The 23744-nt window shown below is 45.6% G+C and overlaps 1 protein-coding gene across 1 annotated transcript; it reads left to right on the forward strand.

The window, feature by feature from the left end:
* The first annotated feature begins 1098 nt into the window (after nucleotides 1-1098).
* Nucleotides 1099-23275, forward strand: crebbpb (CREB binding lysine acetyltransferase b). The gene is made up of 31 exons (XM_088316050.1): nucleotides 1099-1945; nucleotides 4927-5522; nucleotides 8429-8596; nucleotides 8713-8959; nucleotides 9108-9221; nucleotides 9682-9921; nucleotides 10031-10127; nucleotides 10365-10502; nucleotides 10582-10699; nucleotides 10796-10970; nucleotides 11050-11103; nucleotides 11235-11356; nucleotides 12151-12336; nucleotides 13438-13800; nucleotides 13882-14055; nucleotides 14238-14403; nucleotides 14941-15059; nucleotides 15145-15384; nucleotides 15463-15551; nucleotides 16078-16158; nucleotides 16238-16294; nucleotides 16385-16462; nucleotides 16532-16599; nucleotides 16673-16823; nucleotides 16896-17042; nucleotides 17133-17246; nucleotides 17320-17485; nucleotides 18101-18268; nucleotides 18515-18676; nucleotides 19202-19483; nucleotides 20031-23275. Exons 1-31 carry the CDS (start codon nucleotides 1861-1863, stop codon nucleotides 22362-22364), a joined length of 7299 nt encoding a protein of 2432 aa, XP_088172176.1. The 5' UTR covers nucleotides 1099-1860; the 3' UTR covers nucleotides 22365-23275.
* Nucleotides 23276-23744: the final 469 nt, after the last annotated feature.

Consider the following 23744-nt stretch of genomic DNA (forward strand, 5'->3'; position numbering starts at 1 on the left):
AACTGTTTGCACATGGTACCTACTCAGTTTTATGTAAATTAAGACTTTGTATTGTATAGTATCGGAGCGTTTTCTATGATTTATATATGCGCATGTATTCAATAACAAAGGACTAGCTCATTTAACAATGATGAAATCATGTATAGTAAGTCCACCGTTTGTCTGCATGTGTGTTCAATTGTGTGGTTTTACTATTTAGCTAGAATAGTTTCTAGCATTTTTTTCCATGTTCTATCTCCGATATATCATCAGTCATTTTTTTCTCGCGTCCCAACTAGCCAAATAAAGACAATTATAAATGTAAACGTTAGGCAGTGCGAGTATCCTGCCATGCTCATTTTTTTAATGACTGTCGTTGTATGAATTGATTTTTTTTGGTATTAGTGTATTTATTTGGTATGCAAACAAAGGTAACCCTAAATAAAGTCATTTCATAACTTTCTTTAACATGTGACATACAACCCATTTTTTTTCCATTTCAACTTTGTTGTTCAACACTTACTATTTAACATGAGATGTGAAGCATTACTGAAGTTATTTTGCTATTTACACCATACAAAATAAAAACTCGTTTCCTAATGTGACCATAAATTTGTCTTCCAAATACAAGCCTTCTTAAGTCTATTTTTAAATGACATGTGGCTGCATAAATCTAAACATATTAGTTTATGTCCTTGTAATAAATGGGTCGTTTGTTTTCGAATGCCCACAATGACTAATTTTTCTGTTACAAGGTGTAGCGCGAGTATGAATACAGTTTCGTCTGGACAATTTGCCATATGCCCTTATGACACAAATTCCAATTTTAAATGTGATTTAGAGTGTTAATTTGCAGAAAATTAAGTCTTGTCCCCCCCCTAATTTCTTTCCTGGGTGGTAAACGTGAGCTTGGGTCTTACTTGTGAATTTTATATATATATATATTGTAAACTCCAATGTTTTAGGAAAAAATATTTTGTACGTATTTCGAATTCCATGTTTTTACGGTAGCAATTTGTCTTACGTCGACGTGACGCATGGTGGGGCTCAGGTTTGCGTCATGACGTCATTTGCACGCCCCCCCTCTCCTCCCTCCTCCCCCACAGTCTAGCTGGGAAGAAAAAAAAACTTTTTGTATCGTAGGAATCAACAGCCGCCATCTTGACGCGGGTCAGAATCGGGATTTCTGGGGGCGAATTAATTGTCAAAAAGCAGAGCGGAGCCACCCAGAACGGACCCTGAACGGCATTTTGTCGGCCCAAATCGAAGCGCGAGCTCTTCCGGCGAGGATTAATACGAACATGTGACGGCTACCGGGCATTTTGTCGTGCCGAAAGCCCACCATATAATTGATTTCCCTTTTAGCGAGCGCCGCTTCTCGCCGTCCGTCCGTCCCGAGCCGCCGTATTTTCTGGCGCGACAGCCACCGAAAAAATAATCGACTCCAAAGGAAATATTTTTCGATTTTTGCTCTTTTTATCTGAGCCGGAGGTGCATTTTAAAGAGGCTCGTTTCGACGGTGAAAAAAAATGACTCCGCGCGGACGCGTCGCCGGCGATCGCCGCACAAATGGCTTCGCGTTGGCTTGGCGTAATATTTCCTGATTGATTTTTATGTATTGCTCTCGACGCAAGATAATTTCCGATGCCGTTTGGGGGTATAATTATGTGGGTGTTGGATGTTGGATTATCATGGGGTGATCTCCGGCGGCGAAGCGTGGCGCTGTTGCCTTCCTTTTGAAACCTCCTCTCCCCGGGCAGCATTTTGCCACACGAAAAAAAAAAAGGGCCAGTGCAATTGATTTCCTTTGACGCGCTGTCATAAGAGAACGTTCCCAATTAGAATAAAAAAGCGTGGGACCCCCCAGGCTGAGCACCCAGAATGGCTGACAATCTGCTGGATGTCGGACCCCCCACCGCAAAGCGACCCAAACTCAATTCACCTCTCTCGACATCGGACGGCCCAGGTGAGTGCTGCTTCGCTTCACGTTTGATTTGTCACCAGGTTAAGATGTCACTGGGATGGGACGAAGATGCCACACTCGAGTCACAAGACCACCCCTGTGTCTGTCACACTAGGGGGCTCGTCAAGCTTTTAGCTTCAGTGAGCTACTTTTGACAGTCAGTGACAAGTCACATTCTTTAACATTGCCCATTTCCAGCGAGTGTGCTTGTCTTGCACATAACACACCATCCAAAATGATCATCCAGGACTAATACTGTGGAAAATAACTTCAATTCACCCATACTGTTTTAATTGTCGACTGATGCATGTGTGTTTCATTTTGGGATGTAATCACACTAGGGCTACACAATGAATCGAATTTTAATCGTGATCATGATTTTCTCAGCCGCAATTGAGTAAGCTTGATTATCGGCGATATTTACATATCTGCTGAATATGGAATCAAGCAATTTCTCAACTAGTCGTCAGCCAACCAGTAAGGCGCGAACGCATAACGAACGAACGCCTAATTATCAGGTATGTCAAGAGAAGAAAGTACAGCAAAAAATGCAGATGAGCACCGCAAGAGATCAACATCAGTTGTCTGGACTTTGCAATAGCATAATTATTCAGTTAGCCATTTGTAATTATAAAATTCTTTCTTTGTTTCATTTTGCATTGACGCAGTTCGTTAAAAAGTAGTGCTGCAAAAATACCGATGTTTTCCCTAACATATAAATATGAATATAATGTTCTGCGAAATTAAAGGCCATGTTCACACTGCAGCTCAATTTCGATTAGTATTTTTTTTTGCCCGTCTACGACTTGTATCCATTTTTTTTTCATGCAGTGTGAGCAGAACAATTCAGATTTTTTTTCGAAGTCCTACCTGGGGCACTTTCTTATGCAAATATAAATAGGATATATATGCAATGCTTCTACAGTCTAAATGTTAATCTGCAAGCATCCCACTTTGTCATCAAAACCCACAAATGTTCTTGGGTGCTTGCTAGGGAGACTGTCGTGCATCCACAATGTTTTGAGTAACGGTGTTGACTTTACATTTGACTTTCATTTAATCCCATTTGAAACATGAAGCATAAAGTCTGTGGCGGTTGTAATGTCGCCACGAAAACGTTTCATTTATTCCGTGACGTCATCTTTAGTAGACGTCTCCATGAAATGACGAGATCAAAAAGCACCTCGTTGTGCAGCAGAGTTCATCTCTATTGCCGAGTGTAATTTCCAACGTGAAATCGCTCGTTCGAGATGCCCGCTGTAGTCTACTTGCATTTTTTTTCTCCACTTGAATGAATACATTATAACTATTCACTTTTTCTTGTTACACAGTTATTAGTCGGTTTATAAGTCAGGAACGGAAATTCTCTCCAGATGAAGCAGATTTTGCTGGTTCCATCTGACAAAGTGTATTAGCTATTTATGGATCCTTCATTATCCATCGATTTTCCATAAGAGTGCCTGGGCCTATGTTAGCTTGACTTTGGGCCATAGCAGGGTATGCCCTAGACTGGTCTCCAGCCAATCACAGGGCACGGATTGACAGACAGCAATTAACACTTATGGACACCCTTTTAGTCTCCAATGAACCTAATGTGTGCGTTTTGGGAATGGAGTGCTGTAGTTTTTTTCCCCAATGGAAATAAAACGAGAGCCTTGCTTCAATCTATCAGTCACTACCCGGTTGTCGCTGCACATCATGGTACTAAACTGAAGGTGCATCTTGGTCATATACTGTAAAAACTCAGAATCTAGGAAAAAGCACCAGAATTTAACAAAACCCTGCTCGGCAAAGTTCTCCTCCCCAGCCAGCGGAGGAAAAATGGGAAATATGAACCAACTAGAATGACGTTTGTAGCAGGTTTAAACCGCCACGAGAGAGAGAACCAACATTTCTGCTCAGTCATATACGTGGCTGCTGGCATCTGAGGTCTCATGAGGTGCGCTTCACGATGTTCACAGTTAGCTTGAGACACGGCGGAAGATGCGCGCATTTGATGTCTACCTCAAATTCTGACAAGTTTTCCAGCACCCAAGTGCTAAAAATAGCTACAAAGTTGAGGAAAAACAGCGTAGAGATGAGAAAGCAGCCTAAGGGTCTGTGTCACCTGTCCAACCTGCACAACAATTTTGTGTATCACCTCTGAGAATTTGAATGTTTACCAAAAAAAGATTTGGAGCTTTTGTGGGAGATAATTGCGCTTGCCAATGTTTCTTATTAGAAGCTAACAACTTTAACTGTGGTGGTCCAACAATTAATTGACAACTAACTGATTTATCAACTATTTTGATAATTGATTGGTGGTCGGTTGAGCAGTGGCTGATTTGCAAGAGACAGAACCACTCCGTCAAAACTGGCGCATTTCCACCAGGCTCGATAAATTGGGTGAAAAGTTTGCCGCGCCTGATTGCGCTTGTCGGCATGGGTGAGAAAATGGTCAAACATTCTCCAACCATCGTTTCTTCCATAACTGTCGGAATGGCATCCATGCGTCTCTGTTTATGAAACACGAGCGACAAAGGTTTGCTGTAAACTAGCGATCGGACCGAGAACCGGTGGTGAATGCCCTCAGGTGTTGATGTAATGGGAGTCTTCCCTCCGGACTTGGTGACCGTCTGGTACCGTTTGATGTGGGCAATTTTGCCGGGAAAAAATGCAAGCGAGTGTGCTAATTTTGGCTCTAGCTCCGAGCCATCGCTGACACTTGCTCAGTGTGAAAGGGGCCGTTCGTTACATGTGTTGGAAAAGGAAAAGCATCCACCGCCACTTGTTGACTGCCATCTCACTTTATCCAAAAACCCAAACACATTTTTGTGATTAGATTTGTATCATGAGTGTTTTTGCAAACCCCTTAACTTCAGTTTAGGGGAAAAAAAAAATTTAGTTGGTGAAGATGAGATAAACTCTCATCCTTGCGCCAACTACCTGATGTTTGCTCATTCATGACATACAGAGTCTTACCACTCTGCATTTTTCCACTTTAGATCTTGTGTCCCTGTTTGACCTGGAAAATGACCTTCCGGATGAGCTCATCCCCAACGGCGACCTGTCCCAGATGGGAATGTCCTCCAACGGCAGCAGCGGAGGAGGCCCTGGTCTCAACTCCCTCGTTCCGGACGCCGCCGCCAAACACAAGCAGCTGTCGGAGCTCCTGCGGCCTGGTAGCTCCTCCATCATGGGAAATTCTCTCAACTCTGCCAGTCCCCAACAGGGCGGCATGGTGGGAGGCCAGCTCGGAGTTGTGCTCGGGAAAAGTCCACTTGGGCAGGGCTCTCCGAATCATCAGTCTCCCCAAGGCCAGAAAATAACCGTTGGTACGGGACCAGGCAACGGAGGCATGAGCTTCAATCAGGCCATGTTGAACAGCGGGCAGGCACACGGGGTCTTGGGTCCAACCGGACAGGTGATGAATGGAGCTCTGGGACCGGCTGGCCGAGGAAGATCTGGCATGCCGTACCAGAGCCAAGGTATGCCGGGATCACCGGGAGGAAGTGTGCTAGCCGAGACGCTCACCCAAGGAGGGCCGCAGTTGGCCGGACACAACTCATTGACTCCTCAGCAAGCTGGACACGTGAATAAGGTGAGGGGGAAAATGTGTTCACAATTTCCAATACTGACTTGAGATGGGCAGAAAAATCCAGAAACTGATCGTTATTATGTCTGGGTGGTAGTATCAGAGGTAGGGATACGACTTTTGGTATGTTCTGCAAGTGACGATAGGCCCATATGGTCCTTGATTTTTCGATTTGGCTACTTACTTTGCATTAATGCTGTGTGTGTGTGTGTGTGTGTGCGCGCCCAGTCAGATGAGGAGCCTCGCCCTCTGCAATTAAAGCCAATCACTGTTGTGCGTTCACCAACTAGCTGTTGTACCGGCGTTCGGCTTATGAGCAACCAGGGTGTCTAGTGGCGTTCACGGAGGTGGAAAATCGGAAAACGTGTTCACTGGCATGATCAGAGGAGTTGAAAGAAGCGGTTTTATTAAACTCTCTGCTCTGGATTCATTTCAGTGTGTCGCCATTTAATGCATTGACGAGGGAGTGAAAATTGATGACAGACATTTTAATATCCCATCATTTTCAAGGAAAGAAAAAACAATATGAGAGTAATAACCCCAGTAGTGGTAGATTTGCAGCCCTTTTTCTGTGGTTGAACAAAGATGCCAAGCGGACATTTTTTTTTTTTGATGCGGCCCCACTATTACTACTCGAGTGAATTTTAAAAGAACAGTGGCACGAGGATTGCGCCCTGTTCAAGCACTCCGTTTTGCTCAGTGGTTTAGTCTTGCTGAACAAATGTTACAAGTGTTCTCTTTTTTTTCTCTCCATTTGTCTCAGTCTAGTATATGCTTCTCTCGCTCCTCTTGGTCTTAAGATAATAGAGCCGTAAATCAAGTTTAAAGGGGTTGGTTGGGCTCTTGCTGGCGTGGAGGATGTCATCAAAAACAGCGAAGAGGGACAAGAAAAAATCCGGAGCCATTTTAAGAGAAATCCAAGTAGTTCCGTCTCCATGTATGTCACTTTTGTTATACATACCTGTCAGGCTCACTATATGGAGATCATTCAGCTGGGCGCGAGATGAAGTGAAAATCATGCTCGGGTGTGAATGGGAGCGAGGCATCAGGCAAGCCGTGCTCGCTTCAGCGAGGGGGGGAGGGGCAGGCTGCATCCCAGCGTTCTGTTCAGCTGTCTAGCGAGCTGGTCCTTCGCTGCGCTCCGTGTGTCCCCTCCCACATCTCTGTCTTAAATGGGATGGGCCTCCTTGTTCTACTGAGTAACGCTGACTGCGGGCAGCCAGGCCAAGGCAACGCGACAGACGGATACTGAAAGCCATCAAAGGAGTAAATGATGTCTGGGCGCTAAATCAGAACACGAACTATCTCTCGCGCTTCCTTCGCTTTCTTTAAAATGCACGCGGCGCTGTTCTGTATGAACGGCACTAACACACAAACCAACGGTTTTCCGTCATCTGAGGTAGTATCAAAGTTGTTTCTGTTTAATGCGGATGTTTTGAATCCCAATTGGCATTTAAACTGACCTGCTCTTCGTGCTGTTCACATTTTGACATCATGAGGCCGATAGTTTTACTTTTTGTATGGAATCTACACAAGTTTCACTTTCAGTTGAACGACGGAAATAAATGTTCCACTGTTTTCAAATAATTGATGAACATGTAGACTATTAGATCCGTCCGTGTGTAAAAAGAAAAACAAGTCTCGTATTTATTTCATCATCGGTGCTCACACTGACGCTCGTAACTGGTTGCAAATGTTCATTTTAAGACTGTTGTTGTTGTTGGGTGGTGCTCTTGTCAATGTAAGCCACTCTTCGTTAGCACGTTTTTAGGACTTTCAGAATTGATTTATTCCACCAATTGCTTGAGTAATCCCTCGCACATTCCCCACTGGACAATTTTTATTTTTTTTCTGGAAAACTGTCTGACAGTGATACGATTGTCTCTTCAAATAACATTTGAGTTTGCTAAAGTTGATGTGTGAACACTGCACTCACTTCCAAGTAAACTGTCATTTTCATTAATTTTCTTCTAAGCCAGTGTCGGTGTAGTCTCGCAGTCCTTTACTTCACAAGTGCCTCTTGATGACTTGCTGGCAGTGGACATGGGGACTGTCACGCTCGCCTTTTTTTTTTTTGGTCCCCTCCCTCATGCACATTTCCCACAGTAACCACGTCACTTTACACTGGCACTTGATCACAGCTGAGCAATGCGCTGATAACGGAAGCGCCTTTTAGCGGGCTATGCTAAGCTAATTTAGCTGGCCATGCTTTAACATTAACCAAGACATGTTAACCAGGCACAACAATTTCTTGGAAGATGATTTGCTGCCGTATAGAAGTGATGGGACATACTTTAATGAGGCTTTAGCTTGTTCAGTGCGAGTTTACTTAAAAAGCACCAAACTGTCAGCCGCACTTTGTGAATTGGAAGCGGCACTTGCACAAGCGTCATTTGCAAAATGAATACACTACAGCTGGGAGTCTACAAATAAGACAAAGTGTGTTCAAACTAGCAAAGCTAAGATATATTAGCTAATGAGTTTAAAAAAAAAACAAACCTTACCCATCGTGGTTTGCAGTAATAAAATAAAACGGTTATTTATTTATTTTTTTTATGGTTCTGGGCTGTCAACAAATTTTATGATCGACTTAGCTGAGTTACCCGTTCTATTTTTTTTCTTTCTTCCCAGCCCGGCAAGTTTTGCATATTCTTCCCCTCCCAATCTGTGCCACCGAAACAATTCCCAAACAAAACCCAACTTATTTTACTCACCGACTGCTCGCACGAACAAAAATACGACTACGAAGCAAAAAAAAAAAAAGGTCTTATCGCTGATACAAAATTTTATGGGTTTTGAAAGAGTGACTTAAAAAAGGTTGTATATCTTGAAAGCAAGCTAGCTGTTTGCATCATCTGTCTGTAGTTGTTGCAGTCGTTCTGACCAGCCTTTGTGCTGTCTACCTTTTCTAGATGGGGATGTCAGGCACTCCATTTGGTCAGCAATACGTTCAAACGAAGGTCCAGCAGATGGGGCAGGCGGGTGTCAATGCCCAACAACTCCAGAACAAGGCATCCCTTCCCAACAATCTGCCTCAGTTCCAGTCGGAGCTTAAGGGACCTGGGAGCGTGCCCAACATGGTAAGTCTGTCGCGTTAACTAATTTACAGAATCAGTTCGCAAATATTTGAATGAGTTTGTTAATTGTATGGATTGCTCACATTGATTGAGATGTCTTGACACTGTCGCAATCCCAGATGCAGCAGCAGGTCGCGTCCGTGGGGATGGCGGCCAGCGCCGGCGGCGTGTCAGCCGGTCCGACGGCCGATCCCGAGAAGCGTAAACTCATTCAGCAGCAGCTGGTCCTGCTGCTCCATGCGCACAAGTGTCAGCGGCAGGAACAGGCCAACGGGGAGGTGAGGGCCTGCACTCTGCCCCACTGTCGCACCATGAAGAACGTCCTCAACCACATGACCCACTGCCAGGCGGGCAAGTCTTGCCAGGGTGAGTGTTTTTCAGTTCATAATTTAAGTTAACTCAATCAACACATTTAAATTCGGAGGGGGAAAAAGTTATTTTAAAAGTTTTGGATAACTGCCAACGGCATGGCTTATTCAATGCTTGTGTCGCCTTTCAATCTCTCCTTCCGTAGTGGCCCACTGTGCATCATCCAGACAGATCATCTCCCATTGGAAGAACTGCACGCGGCACGACTGTCCCGTCTGCCTGCCTCTGAAGAACGCAAGTGACAAGAGAAACCAACAGCGTGAGTGCTCTTTTGGTATAAAAATAAATAAAATACTGAAGACACTGTATGTTTGGTTATTTGGCTGGGAAATCCTTAGTGTTTAGCCTTAGGTGAATGTGAAAGTATGAGGAGTCGCCACCTGCAGGTTGCATAAAGCTGAGCGTGAGGCATGGAATTGAGGCAGGATTCCGCAGGAAAGGCCGGGCCTGTAATGGGACACCCGGGGGAGGGGCTTTGTTGTTTCGTTCTTGTGAGGGGGTAGGGCCTCGAAGCTGGGCTGCTCTCTGATTGGTTCAACGCTGCAGTGACGGATTTAAATCCCCCATCAAGGCTGCATGCTGCCTGTCAGCAAGCAACACAGCGTGGAGCGGTGCTACGCTCACAAATACACATATACATGTTTTAGTTGAAGAATAAAAAGTGTTGCGTCTTATTCATTGGAGGGTTATTTGAACATGTTTTCCCTCTCCCACAAAAGCCATGTTAGGTTCCCCTGGGGCCAGCCTGCAGAATGCAATCAGCACAGTGGGGGCCGGCCCACCAAGCGCCCCGACCATCAACAGCGCCGCCACACACATCGACCCCAGCTCCATGCAGAGGGCCTACGCCGCTCTGGGTCTCCCCTACGGCAACCAGTCACCTGCTCAGAACCAGGGCCAAGGTCCTTCTCAACAGAACCCCCAGGGGCACCAGCAGCTGCGAAATATGAACGCACTAGGTAAATGAAGAAAACAAACATTTCTTATCATCCCTTTTTACAATATACTTTCCATCCCCACAAATTGTCTTCTGCCATGTGTGCAATTTCTGACTGTAACTATTATCAGGCACTAATCAGATCAACCAGATGGCAGCAGGCATGGGGGTCCCCTCATCAGACCAGACTGGGCTGCACAGTGACTCTTTGCCCTCAGCACTCAACAAGTGAGTTGATCCATGACGTTAGTAATAGTAAAAGTCACACTGTACAAGTACACAATCATGATTTTAATCTGTTACACTCCCTTCCACGGCTACACATTGAAAAACGTACTTGATGAAACAAATTTGACCATAAACTGGTGGATCCCAATTGATGAATATAAATTTCCACATTGAGTTCGTTGAAACCCCAATTGCCTTGGTTTGAGTTTTGCTGCCTTTCTTCTTTTTGTCCGACAGTCAGTTGTTGCCAGATGGGTCCGTGGCAGGAGGCATGGGAAACTTGCCCGCCGCCACCCCTCTGTCCGCTTCGGGGGTCAGGAAAGCCTGGCATGAACACGTCACTCAGGACCTGCGCACCCACCTGGTGCACAAACTGTACGTTGCGTGTGTTTGTGGACAAGATGTGATAGAAAAACAATGTGTGACAAATATCCACCCTCCCCCATCCTCCCAGAGTACAAGCCATATTCCCAACCCCAGACCCTGCAGCACTGAAGGACCGCAGAATGGACAACCTGGTAGCCTATGCTCGCAAGGTTGAGGGTGACATGTATGAGTCGGCCAACAGCAGGGTAAATAATTGCAGTTGTTGTCTCAGTGGGGACTTGTTTACCCCCACATCGTGGCGATCTTGTTAACAAATTAGCCTTTTGTCCTCCTCTGACTAGGACGAGTATTACCACTTCCTAGCGGAGAAGATCTACAAGATCCAGAAGGAGCTGGAGGAGAAGCGACGTTTGCGGATCCAGAGGCAACCTGGCATGGTGGGCAACGCCGGGCCTCAGCAGCCTTCCATGACTCCGCCCAACATTATGGGCCTGGGGCAGCCTGTCCGGCCTCCCAGTCAGTAGCCAAATCTTTTTTTTTTTTTTTCTGTGATGATTTAAATAAATGATGAATTATTGATTTTGTTCCACCTCAGATGGACCTGTGCCTATGCCAAATCAGATGATGAACCGTATGCAGGTGCCTCAAGGTATGAATGTGCCGATGAACCTGTGATTTCTTATCATGGAAGTGCCATCAGATGATTTTTGACAATTTAGTGTTGTTTGTTGCACATTTTCGCCTCCCCCCATACATTATTGACTGTGTTTATCCCTTAAGGAATCAATCAGTACAACCCAATGGCAATGCAAAATGCGCAGATGTCACAGACACCCTTGGGGCCGCGAGCTCCTTCGCCCATGAACCATCCCCCGCAACTCAACATGAACTCCGTCCCAGCGGTGAGTTCCAACTCCTTCTATGTGCTTGAAATGAAGATAATCAAATAAGTTTTTGGGGAACAACAAAGTCGTCCAATTTGGAGTCCAAACAACATTTTCTAAGCCTCCAAAGTCCAACAAAACTCCAGTCATGTGTGACGTCAGCAAATCTTGTGAACACCCAATAAAAAAAAAACCTCTAGAGTGTTTTTTGTTTTGTTTTGTTTGTTGCCTTTTTTGTGATGCCACCACAGGAAGGGCACCAGTGTTAGCAATCATTAGAATACATAATGTGAAGCAGATGCTAGACTTATTTCACTCATCAATGATTCCCAAACTATAGCATGCAAATTAATGTGTTGGTACTGGAGAAAATATAAAACATTTGCAAACTATTAGTTATTGAACCTAGAATATAAGTAGTCATAGTCTGTGGTGCCTTCTCATGTTGCCAAAAATGACATTTATGTAAAAGCTAGAATCTGATCTGATTTTAAATGGTTTCATTTTACTTGACTTTGATTCTATCGTGCTAAGCTTCTTTGTACTTGAATTACACTTGTATAAAAATATCTATAAAACATTCCCTGCCCACTTAATTTATTGCATGTTGACAACAGTTTAAGACTGCCAAAGATGAATTAAATTGGCATACTTTTCAAAATTAGAACGACTTGGAAGTCAACCAGTGTCACAGAACCGAAGGTGTTCCACCATATGACTAAGCTGCGAGCGAACATGGTCTCACGTTCTTAAGAAAATGAGATGACTACCTCTGTGATGATTTTCATGCGTGCACTCTCTTCCTTCCCCAGATGGGCATGTCCCCTTCGAGAATCCCACAGGCTCCTGCAATGATGGCTAATCACGCAGCTAACATGGTTCCTCAGGCAGCCAACCAGGGTCAGTTCTTGCCACAGGCACAGTTCCCTGCAGCTGCTGGAGGGGCAATGAATGTGAACGTGGGCATGGGGCAGCCAGTAACACAACCCGGTACTCAGGTGAGCCGTTGTGTGTTCTGTGCCAGGAATTGTTGTGTCCTGCAGGGGTGACTTACCAAAAACTATGAGAAGTTAAAATCCGCCTTCTGCTTTTCTGTTTTTGAAACCCTAAATATCTTGACAGGTTGAACTTAAAGTGGAACCTCGGTTTACGAACCACGCTGTTGACCAATGATTTGGCTTGTGGGGGAAAAAAATTACCATTTTCGCGCACTATTTTTTGGTTCATAAACAGCCTTGACATGGCTGCAGAAAACCTGCCTTTTTTTCCTCTCTGTCTAAATTAGCCCTTATTACAGCTCCAAAGAAAGTGCAAACTGCTCGCGATAAGTGTTATTGCAAGACTTGGTCACATTCTCGGGTGTGATCCTGCCGAAGTCACAGCCCAAAAGAAGGCAGAGAGGAGTGCGAGACAAAAGAAAAACTCAAGGACTAGCGCTCGATCTGGGATTTCCCCACTGGCGAGGCCGCTTTGAAGCACATCATTATCGGGTGCGATGCTGCTGACACCTCGGGAGAAATGGAAAGGAGGGCGAGTAAAAAGAAAGGGGGTGAAAAAAACCCCCAAAGACACTGGTCCCATCCAATGAGTTTTAGCAACATCAAAATTAGTGAAAGTTCCACGTTTGGCCAAGATACGGTATTAGTGCCTGCTGGTGATCGTGTTGGTGAAGCTTTATTTTTAACCTGCCATAGAAACACAGCCTTGTTTATGTTTACCATGGATACCATCAGCCCTAAATGGCCGCCACATCCCACAATGCAATGCATTGTGCGTTTAACTCAACTTTGCATTCCTCTAGCTTAATGCTAACGCATTATGTAAAATGCCATAGACATGAATAGCGTCAAACTTTGCAATGTTGTAATGCCTTAATATATTATTTGAATACAAATGGCATCGCAACACATGTAGACAGACAATATAACAATTTGTATTTGTATCCTCTGGCAATTAAAAAAAAAAAAAGTAATACTGAGTCACAGTAGTTGAATGTATTATGCTGCCTCCTTGTGGCCATGTCACGCGCACCAGAATGAGTCAAAATCAAATATCTCAAGGTGCCACTGTATTCTAATTGTGTCCGTTTTTCCAAACAGCCGCCCAATTCCACCCTCCCTCTAAATGCGCTGGGCACGCTGGGCTCCCAGTTGCCCTGCGGCCCTTCAGCCCAGCCGGGCATGGGCAGCACACCTCCGCCTCACCCCTCCGCCAACCTCCAAATGCAACAGCACCATCAGCCCGCGCAGGCCCCGGTGCTGCAGCAGCCCTCCACTCCTGCCTCAACGGGTGGGCCAGCCTCCAACCAAGCTCACATACCCGGAAGCCACCCTGGTCCGCCCTCTGTCGTTAGTACGCCACCCGAGCCTTCCCAGCCGCTCACCCCCCTGCCGCCGCAGCCCGAGCCCCCTGGACCGACGCAACAGCCCACCTCAGTGCAGGCGCAACATCCCAGCACACCCGTGAGGCTTTTGTCTGCGTAACTGTGAATGAGAAAATGCTTTTGGCTGTTTACGATCGCATTCGGCTCTTTCCTCCTGCAGATGTCGCAGGCCGCTGCCAGCATCGACAACAGAGTGCCCACACCGGCCTCTGTGGCCGAGGTCAATTCTCAACAGAACCTGCCAGACATGAGCGCTACTGACCTCAAGTCGGAAGTAAAAGATGAAGATGATGGCAATAATTTGGGCAACAAGCAAACCGGCATAAAAGTCGAGGTACATCGTTTGAGTTTAAGGACAAATACTGTGATATATTGATTAATTTAGGTATGTGCGTAGTCACAGAATGAATTCAACTTAAAAAAAAAAAAAAGGAAAAAGGTATTCCACCTTATGATAAATTGCTTAAAGAGAGTCATTCTTTTTTAACTTTCTTTCATATTCTGTTCCTATACCAGGATGATGAATCCAAACCCCCTTTGGTGAAAAAGGAGGAGCCAGATGCAACTGAGCCAAAGCAGGAACCGATGGACACTGAAGAAAAGAAGCCAGCGGTGAAGACGGAAGCCAAAGAAGAGGCGGAAAGTGGAGGCAATGCTGCCGCCACTCAGAGCCGCAAAAAAAGTGAGTCCAATCGTTCACGTACAATTGCCACAACTTGGTTTTTTTTCTGAGGGATATGAGCCACCTTATGTCAAAGTCATTTCATTGTTCTGCGTGACGTTTCTTTTCACAAAAAGCTTTCCACTTTTTGGGTTAAACCAACACAAAATATATATATTTTTTCTGGGGGTTGAGCGGGGAGAGTCTTTTGTTAGGTTCCGTTTTTATATTTTCACTGAACTTAATTCTTTAGGTCTTGAAAAAAAAAAAACAGCTGGAAGTATAGGAAACTGCTTTGCAAATGGCTGGCAATGAATGAGTACAAACGTCCCAAAAAAATGATGACGGCTTTTTATGAGCGGTCTGGAACAGATTAATGGCATTTCATTTCACTTAGTTTCAATGGGGAAATGGTACATTCAGTTACAAGCTTGGTCACAGAATGAATTCAGGATACCACCACATTATAGTTCTCTCAGCTGACATGATTGAAATATTTAGTTTTCAGGTGCTAACGTGTATTTCAAGATTTTATTGACTCCTTCACTGTGTGTGCAGTTTTCAGACCTGAAGAGCTCAGACAAGCTCTAATGCCTACACTTGAGGCCCTCTACAGGCAAGACCCGGAATCCCTGCCCTTCAGACAGCCTGTGGACCCCCTGCTGCTCGACATCCCAGTCAGTGTCTCTCTGCACTGCCGAATGCGTGCAAGTTGGCCTTTTTTTACTTCTCAAAAGCTGAACGTCTCTCTGTGCTGCTCAGGACTACTTCGACATCGTGAAGAATCCCATTGACCTGTCCACCATTAAGCGCAAACTGGACACAGGCCAGTACCAGGAGCCGTGGCAATATGTCGACGACGTGTGGCTCATGTTCAACAACGCATGGCTGTACAACCGCAAGACGTCCCGTGTTTACAAGAACTGCACCAAGCTCGCAGAGGTGTTTGAAACGGAGATCGAGCCCGTCATGAAGTCGCTGGGCTACTGTTGCAGCCGCAAGGTGAGACCACGGGCAACTCTACGTACGCGCCAATCCTGACCTCACTGAAACATGACATGCGTTGTCTTTGGTCCGCAGTACGAATTCTCCCCCCAAACGTTGTGCTGCTATGGCAAACAGCTGTGCACTATCTCGAGGGATGGCATCTATTACAGCTATATGAACAGGTAAAGCTGCATATTGACTGAAAGGGGCAAAAGGTTAAGTCCCACACTCGCTTATTACACTTGCCACTGCATTTACAACAATGTATTCGCACAAAGCTGTGAAGAGCGCATTCTGTTCTTTGTCTTTGACATGTCCTGAAACGTTTTAAACCCTTGTCGAAGCACACAACAAGCACCCGTGTTCCCCCTGCTGGACAGAATTTGATTGCACCCAACAAAATGATTTTTATCTGGTGTGAGGCGTGTCACTTGAAGATACTTTCACCCCTCCCCCCCAAAAAAAACACTGATTTCTAAAGTATGACGTTTAGATTTAATATATTGATGTCCTTCAACAAGACCATAATGCCAAAACAGCACAGACATGTTTACTATTGGTGTGTCTTCATACAAATTATGCTGAACTTATGTTTTTGCATGGCATGTTTCTTACATTATTTCTATGAGTGTGATTGGGTCAGGACCGGGGTTATGATCGTTTTGGAATTTTCATCATAGGTATTTCACGTTGAGTTTTCACCAACAGGTATCACTTCTGTGAGAAGTGCTTCAATGAGATCCAGGGCAACAGTGTGACGCTGGGTGACGACCCGGCACAGTCACAGACGTAAGTTTAAATTTGAAATCACTGGTGTATTGGTTGTCCTACGGAATCACAGAGGACAACTTTTTCTTTTGGGTTTCAGCATGATATCCAAAGAGCAGTTTGAGAAGAAGAAAAATGACATGTTGGACTCTGAGCCGTGAGTACATGCTGGTCTTTAGCCGCAGTGTGTCTTCCTTTGTCATGTATAAGGACAACCAGCTGAGCATAAAAATGTGTGTCCTCGCAGGTTTGTTGAATGTAAAGATTGCGGACGCAAGATGCATCAGATCTGCGTGCTGCATTATGACATCATTTGGCCTTCGGGGTGCGTCTTCACCATTGCCGTCACTTCATAGTTCGGGAATTTCTATTAACATGCGTTTTTATCTTTTAGCTTCATCTGCGAGAACTGTTTGAAGAGGTCGGGCAAAACAAAAAAGGAGAACAAGTTTTCAGCCAAAAGTAAGTTGAACGTCAACATGAAACACGATAAACAAAGTGAATTGATAAAAAATGAGTTTGTTTGTGCTGAAAGGATTGCAGTCAACGAGGTTAGGGACGTACATTGAGGACAGAGTCAATAAATACTTGAAAAGACAGAACCACCCAGAAGCCGGCGAGGTTTTTGTGCGAGTCGTGGCCAGCTCTGACAAAACGGTGGAGATTAAGCCTGGAATGAAGTCTAGGTAAGTCCCTCTACAGCTGCAACCGCTTTTGGACGCTTGATCAGTTCTGACTTCAACTTTTGTTCCGCTCAGGTTTGTGGACTCGGGCGAGATGGTCGAGAGCTTCCCTTACAGAACCAAAGCACTTTTTGCATTTGAAGAAATTGACGGGGTGGACGTTTGTTTCTTCGGCATGCACGTCCAGGAGTATGGCTCAGATTGTTCTTTTCCAAATACGAGGTGAGCACAGCATTGCAGAAGTAAAATTTATCTCGTCATATTTCTGCTTGATCATGCTTTCAAGTTTTGTTTTGTATTATTCCTTTGCAGGCGGGTTTATATATCATACCTCGACAGTATTCACTTCTTCAAACCGCGTGTTCTCAGGACTGCAGTTTACCACGAGATCCTAATTGGATACCTGGAGTATGTCAAGAAACTGGGGTACGTGAGCGCTAAGTTCACATTGTATTGTTTTCTTTGTTGTGTACTAGGCATGTATTTTTATCGTGTTCAGGTATGTGATGGGTCACATCTGGGCCTGCCCGCCCAGCGAAGGAGACGACTACATTTTCCACTGCCACCCCCCCGATCAGAAGATCCCCAAGCCCAAAAGGCTGCAAGAGTGGTACAAAAAAATGTTGGAAAAGGCTTTTGCAGAGAGAATCCTACACGATTTCAAGGTCAGCAGCGTCTGCTTATGTGGAATAAATCTTCAAAATTCATCGCAAAGTGAATTAATATGGAGACAGATCCTCCCTGGTTTGCGTTCTTTTATTTTATTTTCCTATTTCCTATTGTGAAAAGCGTTTATTTCAGTCATTCAATTCAGAAGATGATACCCGTTTTATTAGCTTGCTAAGCTAATAAAACACCCCTATAACCAATTCAAGACATTAGAATATTATAATAGCAATAGAAATGTATTCACTTTTGAAATGTGGAGGAACTAGCCTTCTAAAACGTATGTTTAATGAATCTACATATTCTAACATTAGTTTATTTCAAAAATATACTTTTCGTTGTTGTTAATGTCTGCATGATGGGGTGAAATGTGAACGTTTTAAGATGACAAAGTGTGTCAAAATAAAAAATCAAGCGTGCAGTCGCTATGTGAAGTGAAGAGTTACGAATGGACTTTTTGTTTATGATTATTGTCAGATGTTTAAATTGCCTTTTAATCATACATAAGCGACTTCCTCCTGTTTGATTCATTTGGTTGCTCAATTTTAATGTGCTTCTCCTCATTGATTTTTGTCTGTGAAAAATTGTCACTCTTTTCACGTCTTGTCATGCAGGACATTTTCAAGCAAGCCACAGAAGACAGGCTGACCAGCGCCAACGAGCTGCCGTATTTCGAGGGCGACTTTTGGCCTAACGTGCTGGAGGAGAGCATCAAAGAACTGGAGCAGGAGGAGGAGGAGAGGAAAAAGGAGGAGAACACAGCGTCCTGCGAGACCCCAGAGGTGAGCCAACATGAGCGGGGACTTGGGGATTGGGAGGAGAGGTTTTATGAGCGCAAATGTCTCTTTCTCCCAAAATCAACACACTGATGCTCGGTCATCTTATTTCATTCCAGAATGTATCATCCTAAAACCTCCAAAAGCTTTCAACTGCTACTCAGGCATTTTTGCAATCACTCTTTTTGAATGTTGCTTGCTGTGCAAATTGTGACTCCTCACGTTCTTATTTGTGTTCGTTCACTCCAAAAGGGAGCCCACGCAGACAGCAAGAACGCCAAAAAGAAGAACAACAAGAAGACCAACAAAAATAAGAGCAGCGTCAGCCGGGCCAACAAGAAAAAACCTGGGATGCCCAATGTGGCCAATGATCTGTCTCAAAAGCTCTACGCCACTATGGAGAAGCATAAAGAGGTGAGTGAGACATCAAATCTTCTGCTTGGCTCAGTGTACCTTCTTCTCAAACAGCGCAGACGAAATGACTCGATATCTCAACATCAATCACAGAATATTCAAATAATATATATATTTTTTTAACACTTAGTGCACAGTAACTTCTGGTGGGTCTTCTCTTCTCATTAACCTGTTGCTGTTATATTGATGCGATTTTGACTTGGCAATACATTATTTATTTTGAAATGCATATTTTGCATCTTGTTGGTCACTTAGTGTACATTGTTACACAGCTGATCACTTCAAACTTGGTCATCGCTAAATAGTTTCATGAAAAATGTCAGGTCTATTTTATCAAGACACCTGGGAGCTGTCTAGAAATCTGGGGAGAAAAAAAGAAAACAGTACGATTTCTGTGTGGTGTGCAAACCCCCTACATGCCTTAAAACAGTTGGGCTCATCTCTAAGGCAAGGGACCACTACATCCATTTTGTGAGCCGGTGACATGGGAGGTTAATTTAAGAAAATAAATTATTCTCTTTGCAGGTATTTTTTGTCATCCATCTTCATTCTGGGCCAGTCATCAATACCCTCCCTCCCATCATGGACCCCGACCCTTTGTTGGCATGCGACCTGATGGACGGCCGCGATTCCTTCCTGACGCTCGCCCGAGACAAGCATTGGGAGTTCAGCTCGTTGCGGCGATGCAAGTGGAGCACCATGTGCATGTTGGTGGAGCTGCACAACCAGGGCCAGGATCGCTTTGTGTACACGTGCAATGAGTGCAAGCACCACGTGGAGACTCGCTGGCACTGCACCGTCTGTGAGGTGAGATATTTGGAGACCTTTTTATCCGATTACAATGCACGCATTTGTGTTTTTGTGCTCTTTCTATCTATAGTGCTTGAAAATACATGTGCACTTTAGTTGCATGGTTTTTAAAATGGGCTGCAATTCTGTAAGCCATTTATTTTAAAAGGTAATTTCATAAAATAAGTTTAAAAAGATATTTAACTGTTTGGGGTCATAGTTTTTAATGTATTTACAGCTTTAAATATTAATGCAGTGGTGCCTTTACATCCGTGTTTCTGGGAGTTACAAGCCATGTTTTCTTTTTTTAATACCCGTACTGTCAATTTAATAAAAAAGCTGAAAATGTTCATTTGTGAATGCCAAAGCCTCAAATAAGCGGCGTTCACTGTAGCCTTGGAAGTGAAGGTAGCTATTTATAGGAAATTCTGGGGGGAAAAAATGGAGGTGGCGTCCATTACTGTGGGTGTTTTTTTTTTTTTTTCCCCTATTTGCTGTATGTCTCTGCCCTATCGCCCATGGATTACCATATGCCATAATGCGTTTTTCCTTTATGCTGCCGCAGGACTACGACCTATGCATTAACTGCTACAACATAAAGGGTCACGAACACCAGATGGTGAAATGGGGCTTGGACTTGGACGATGACAGCAACAACCAGGGTGGCGAGTCCTCCAAGAGTCCTCAAGAGAGCCGACGTCTCAGCATCCAGCGCTGCATTCAGTCCCTGGTCCACGCTTGCCAATGCCGCAATGCCAACTGCTCTCTGCCTTCATGTCAGAAGATGAAACGTGTGGTTCAGCACACCAAGGGCTGCAAGCGCAAGACCAACGGCGGCTGCCCCGTGTGCAAGCAGCTCATCGCATTATGCTGCTACCACGCCAAACATTGTCAGGAGAACAAGTGCCCCGTGCCCTTCTGTCTCAACATCAAGCACAAGCTCCGTCAGCAGCAGATACAGCACCGACTGCAGCAGGCTCAGCTGATGCGCCGCCGAATGGCCACCATGGCCGGAAGGGGCATGCCTATGCCGTCGCCGCCTACCTCATCCGCTCCTGACACTCCCAACTCGGTGCAGCAGCCTCACACGCCGCAGACCCCGCAGCCCATGCCCAATCAGGCCCAGCACCAGCAGCAACCACCACCACAGCAGCAGCCACCACCCCCAAACCCCGCCAATGTTGTTCAAGGCTTCCCCAACAACGGCCGCAGCAGCAGCCAACCCCCGACGCCCATCCCGCAGGGCAAACCGGGGCCCCAGTCGTCCCCGCTTCATCAGCAGCCGTCTCCTCTGCCCAGCTTGCCGCATCAACCTCCACCTCAGATGCAGCTGCAGCAGCAACAACAGCAGCAGCAGCAACAGCAGCTGAAGGCCTTGAAGGTGGCCAAACAGATTGAGATGGCTGAGATGGCCGCCAAGGCAAAGATGCAACAACAACAACAACAGCAGCAGCAGCAACAACAACAAAGTTACGCCATGAATGGGATGCCCATGAACCACCCACGCATGATGGGCCCCATGCAGGGCCAGATGCAGATGATGCGGGGGCCCCAGGTGATGCAGGCTATGCAGCAGGGCCAGTGGGGGCCCGGAATGCAGAGTCCGATGCAGAAACCTCCTGGCCAGCCGCCTCAGGGCCCTCCTCAACAAGGCGTCATGGCACCCCAGCAGGCTCAGGGAGCCGCCATGGTGCAGCAAGGTCAGCTCATGCAGCGAGCCATGATGCCCCAACCACAGGGGCTCCAAATGCCCGGAACCATGCCTCCCCAAGGACCCTCGCAGCAGGGCATGACACCCACGCCGCAGCAGCAGAACATGCCGCGCGGGATGCCCGGTAACATCGCGCCCAATGCCTTGCAGGAGCTACTGCGCACCCTTAAGTCTCCCAGCTCGCCCCAGCAGCAGCAGCAGGTCCTGAACATTCTCAAGTCCAACCCGCAGCTCATGGCCGCCTTCATAAAGCAGAGGACGGCAAAGTACCAAGCCAACCAGCCGCCGCAGCAGCAGCAGCAGCAGCAGCAGCAGCAGCAGCAGCAAAATCCTCAAACCATGCCGGGATCAGCAGCGGCGATGCAGGCCATGATGCAGGTGCAAAGGCCTGGGATCCCCCCTCAGCAACAGCCTCCACAGCAGGTGGGTATGGCCCCCATGGGACCCCAAGGCCAGCTGATGAATGTGGCTCAAAACGGGAACCCTCAGCTTTACCGCAGACAGCAGCTTTTCCGGATGCAGCAGGCGCAGCAGCAACAGGGGGGCATGCCTCAGCCGCACGCTCCGTTCCCCCAGCAGCAGCAGCAGCCGGCAAGCTACTCTCAGCTCCGGATGCAGCAGCAGCAGATGGCTATACATGGAGGCGTCGGGCCGATGGGCCAGCTTCCTCCCTCGTCCCAAATGGGCATGGACGGAACCCAGAACCTCCTGCAGCAGCGCATGCTCCAGCAGCAGCAGCAACAGCAGATGTTGAAGCAGCAGATGGCCTCGCCGTCGCAGGCATTGAGCCCGCAGCCCCACATGCTCCAAAGCCAGGTGCAGGTGGCCGCAGCGGCTCACTTACCTGGCGCCCAAACCATGGCTAACTCCTTGGGCAACCAGGTGCGCTCGCCGGCTCCGGTCCAGTCGCCTCGGCCTCCGTCACAGCAGCCTCCGCATTCCAGTCCCTCTCCGCGAATACAGCCCCAGCCATCGCCCCAGCACAGCGCCCTACTCTCCAGCTCCCCTCATCCCATCATTGGGGGCCCCATGTCGGGCCCCATGGAGCAGGGACACATGGGGACGCCGGAGCACAGCGCTATGTTGCCGCAGCTTAACACGCCCAACCGAGGGGGGTTGAGTACTGACATGGGCATGGTCGGGGACACGACGGGAGACACGCTGGAGAAATTTGTTGAAGGATTGTAGCAGAAAAGTGGAAAACCTGAGCCACAAGGTTTGTGAACTTACTGCTGAGCAAGAGACAGCTTTTTATTCCAACGCTGTCCGATTTTTTTTTTTTTTCTCCCCCTTTCCCCATCACTGCTGCAAAGAAGACACAAAGGATATATTTTTGGTTCAGCCTTGCAAGAATTGATGCTGTGGTCTTTCTGGTGTTGAAATGTGTTCTTCATTTGTTTATGCTCTGGTCTTGACTTTTTTTTAACAAAACCTCTCAAAACAAAAAAATCTCACCATTTTTATTTTCCATTTTTTAATTTTGTATCTTTGCAAATAATTATTGTATTTGTGTTGAGCAAGACTGTAACGTTAAACTGGGATTTTTGGGGGGTTGCCAGGTTTCACTTCTCGCTCAGTTTCTCTTGTTCTAGGCTAATTTATTCTAATATGCCATTTTTCAAAAAGGACTACCTTTGGGAAAGCCTTAATTTTTCTTCCTGCTTGCAGACTCAATGGAAGATTACCATGTTTGTATAGATTTAGGAACTATTGCACACAGATAAACACAATGGGCAGGTGTTCAAAAGCCAGAATGTTCGTTTTTTACTGGCCTTGGCTCAGTATTTGTCTTGCATATGTACAAATAATCACTTGGTCTCTTTTTTGGTCCCAATGAATTCTCTTGAAGTCCTGTTCTTCTTTTGCCTGTGGTGAGAAATGAACATGTTGAAACTGCTGATTTGTGTTCAGAGTTATGCGCATCATTTTCTATCTTACAATTAAACTTGAATCCACGATGACCTGTCCTCTAATGTAAATCATGCAGCTCGACAGCACTGTAAATATCCAGAAAATAAGAAATCACTGTACAAACTGGTTCAAGATGGCTCATTTCCTACTTATATACCATATTGTTAAATAAACCTGTGTGCCACAGACTCTCTTGGTCATTTCTTTGAAGTTATCTGACCATTTCTTGATTTGTCTTTCTCGCGCAATTTTTCCAATATTGTTAGTTTTAGTAATTGTCTGAGATAATGCATGAATATTGCCCACCCAAATTAAAAGGTGAAGACTCGATATACAATTTGACTTGACACCTGAACTCTGACTTGGAAACCCCAAGTCAGCCTTCAAACCATGATTTGAAACCTTAACCCTGGTGAGGAACACTGACTTAAAAGCATTTGAATTAATTTAGATTGAACGTTGTTTAATGAACTAAGTACATTTGTAGAAAACAATTTAAAAAAAGATGTTTAAATGGCCACCTTTGTAATTTACTACTATGACCTTGAGACAAAAGACCATCTATTGTTAGTCTTTCCATTCCAGTTCAAATGGTGTACATAAATACATGTAAATAAAGCTTTATGTGAACTTAAATTACCAACCTTTCTAAGTAAC

This window comes from Idiotropiscis lumnitzeri, chromosome 15, assembly GCF_059441095.1.
Source record: "Idiotropiscis lumnitzeri isolate Australia: NSW breed Sydney's pygmy pipehorse chromosome 15, RoL_Ilum_1.0, whole genome shotgun sequence".
NCBI classification, from domain to species: domain Eukaryota; kingdom Metazoa; phylum Chordata; class Actinopteri; order Syngnathiformes; family Syngnathidae; genus Idiotropiscis; species Idiotropiscis lumnitzeri.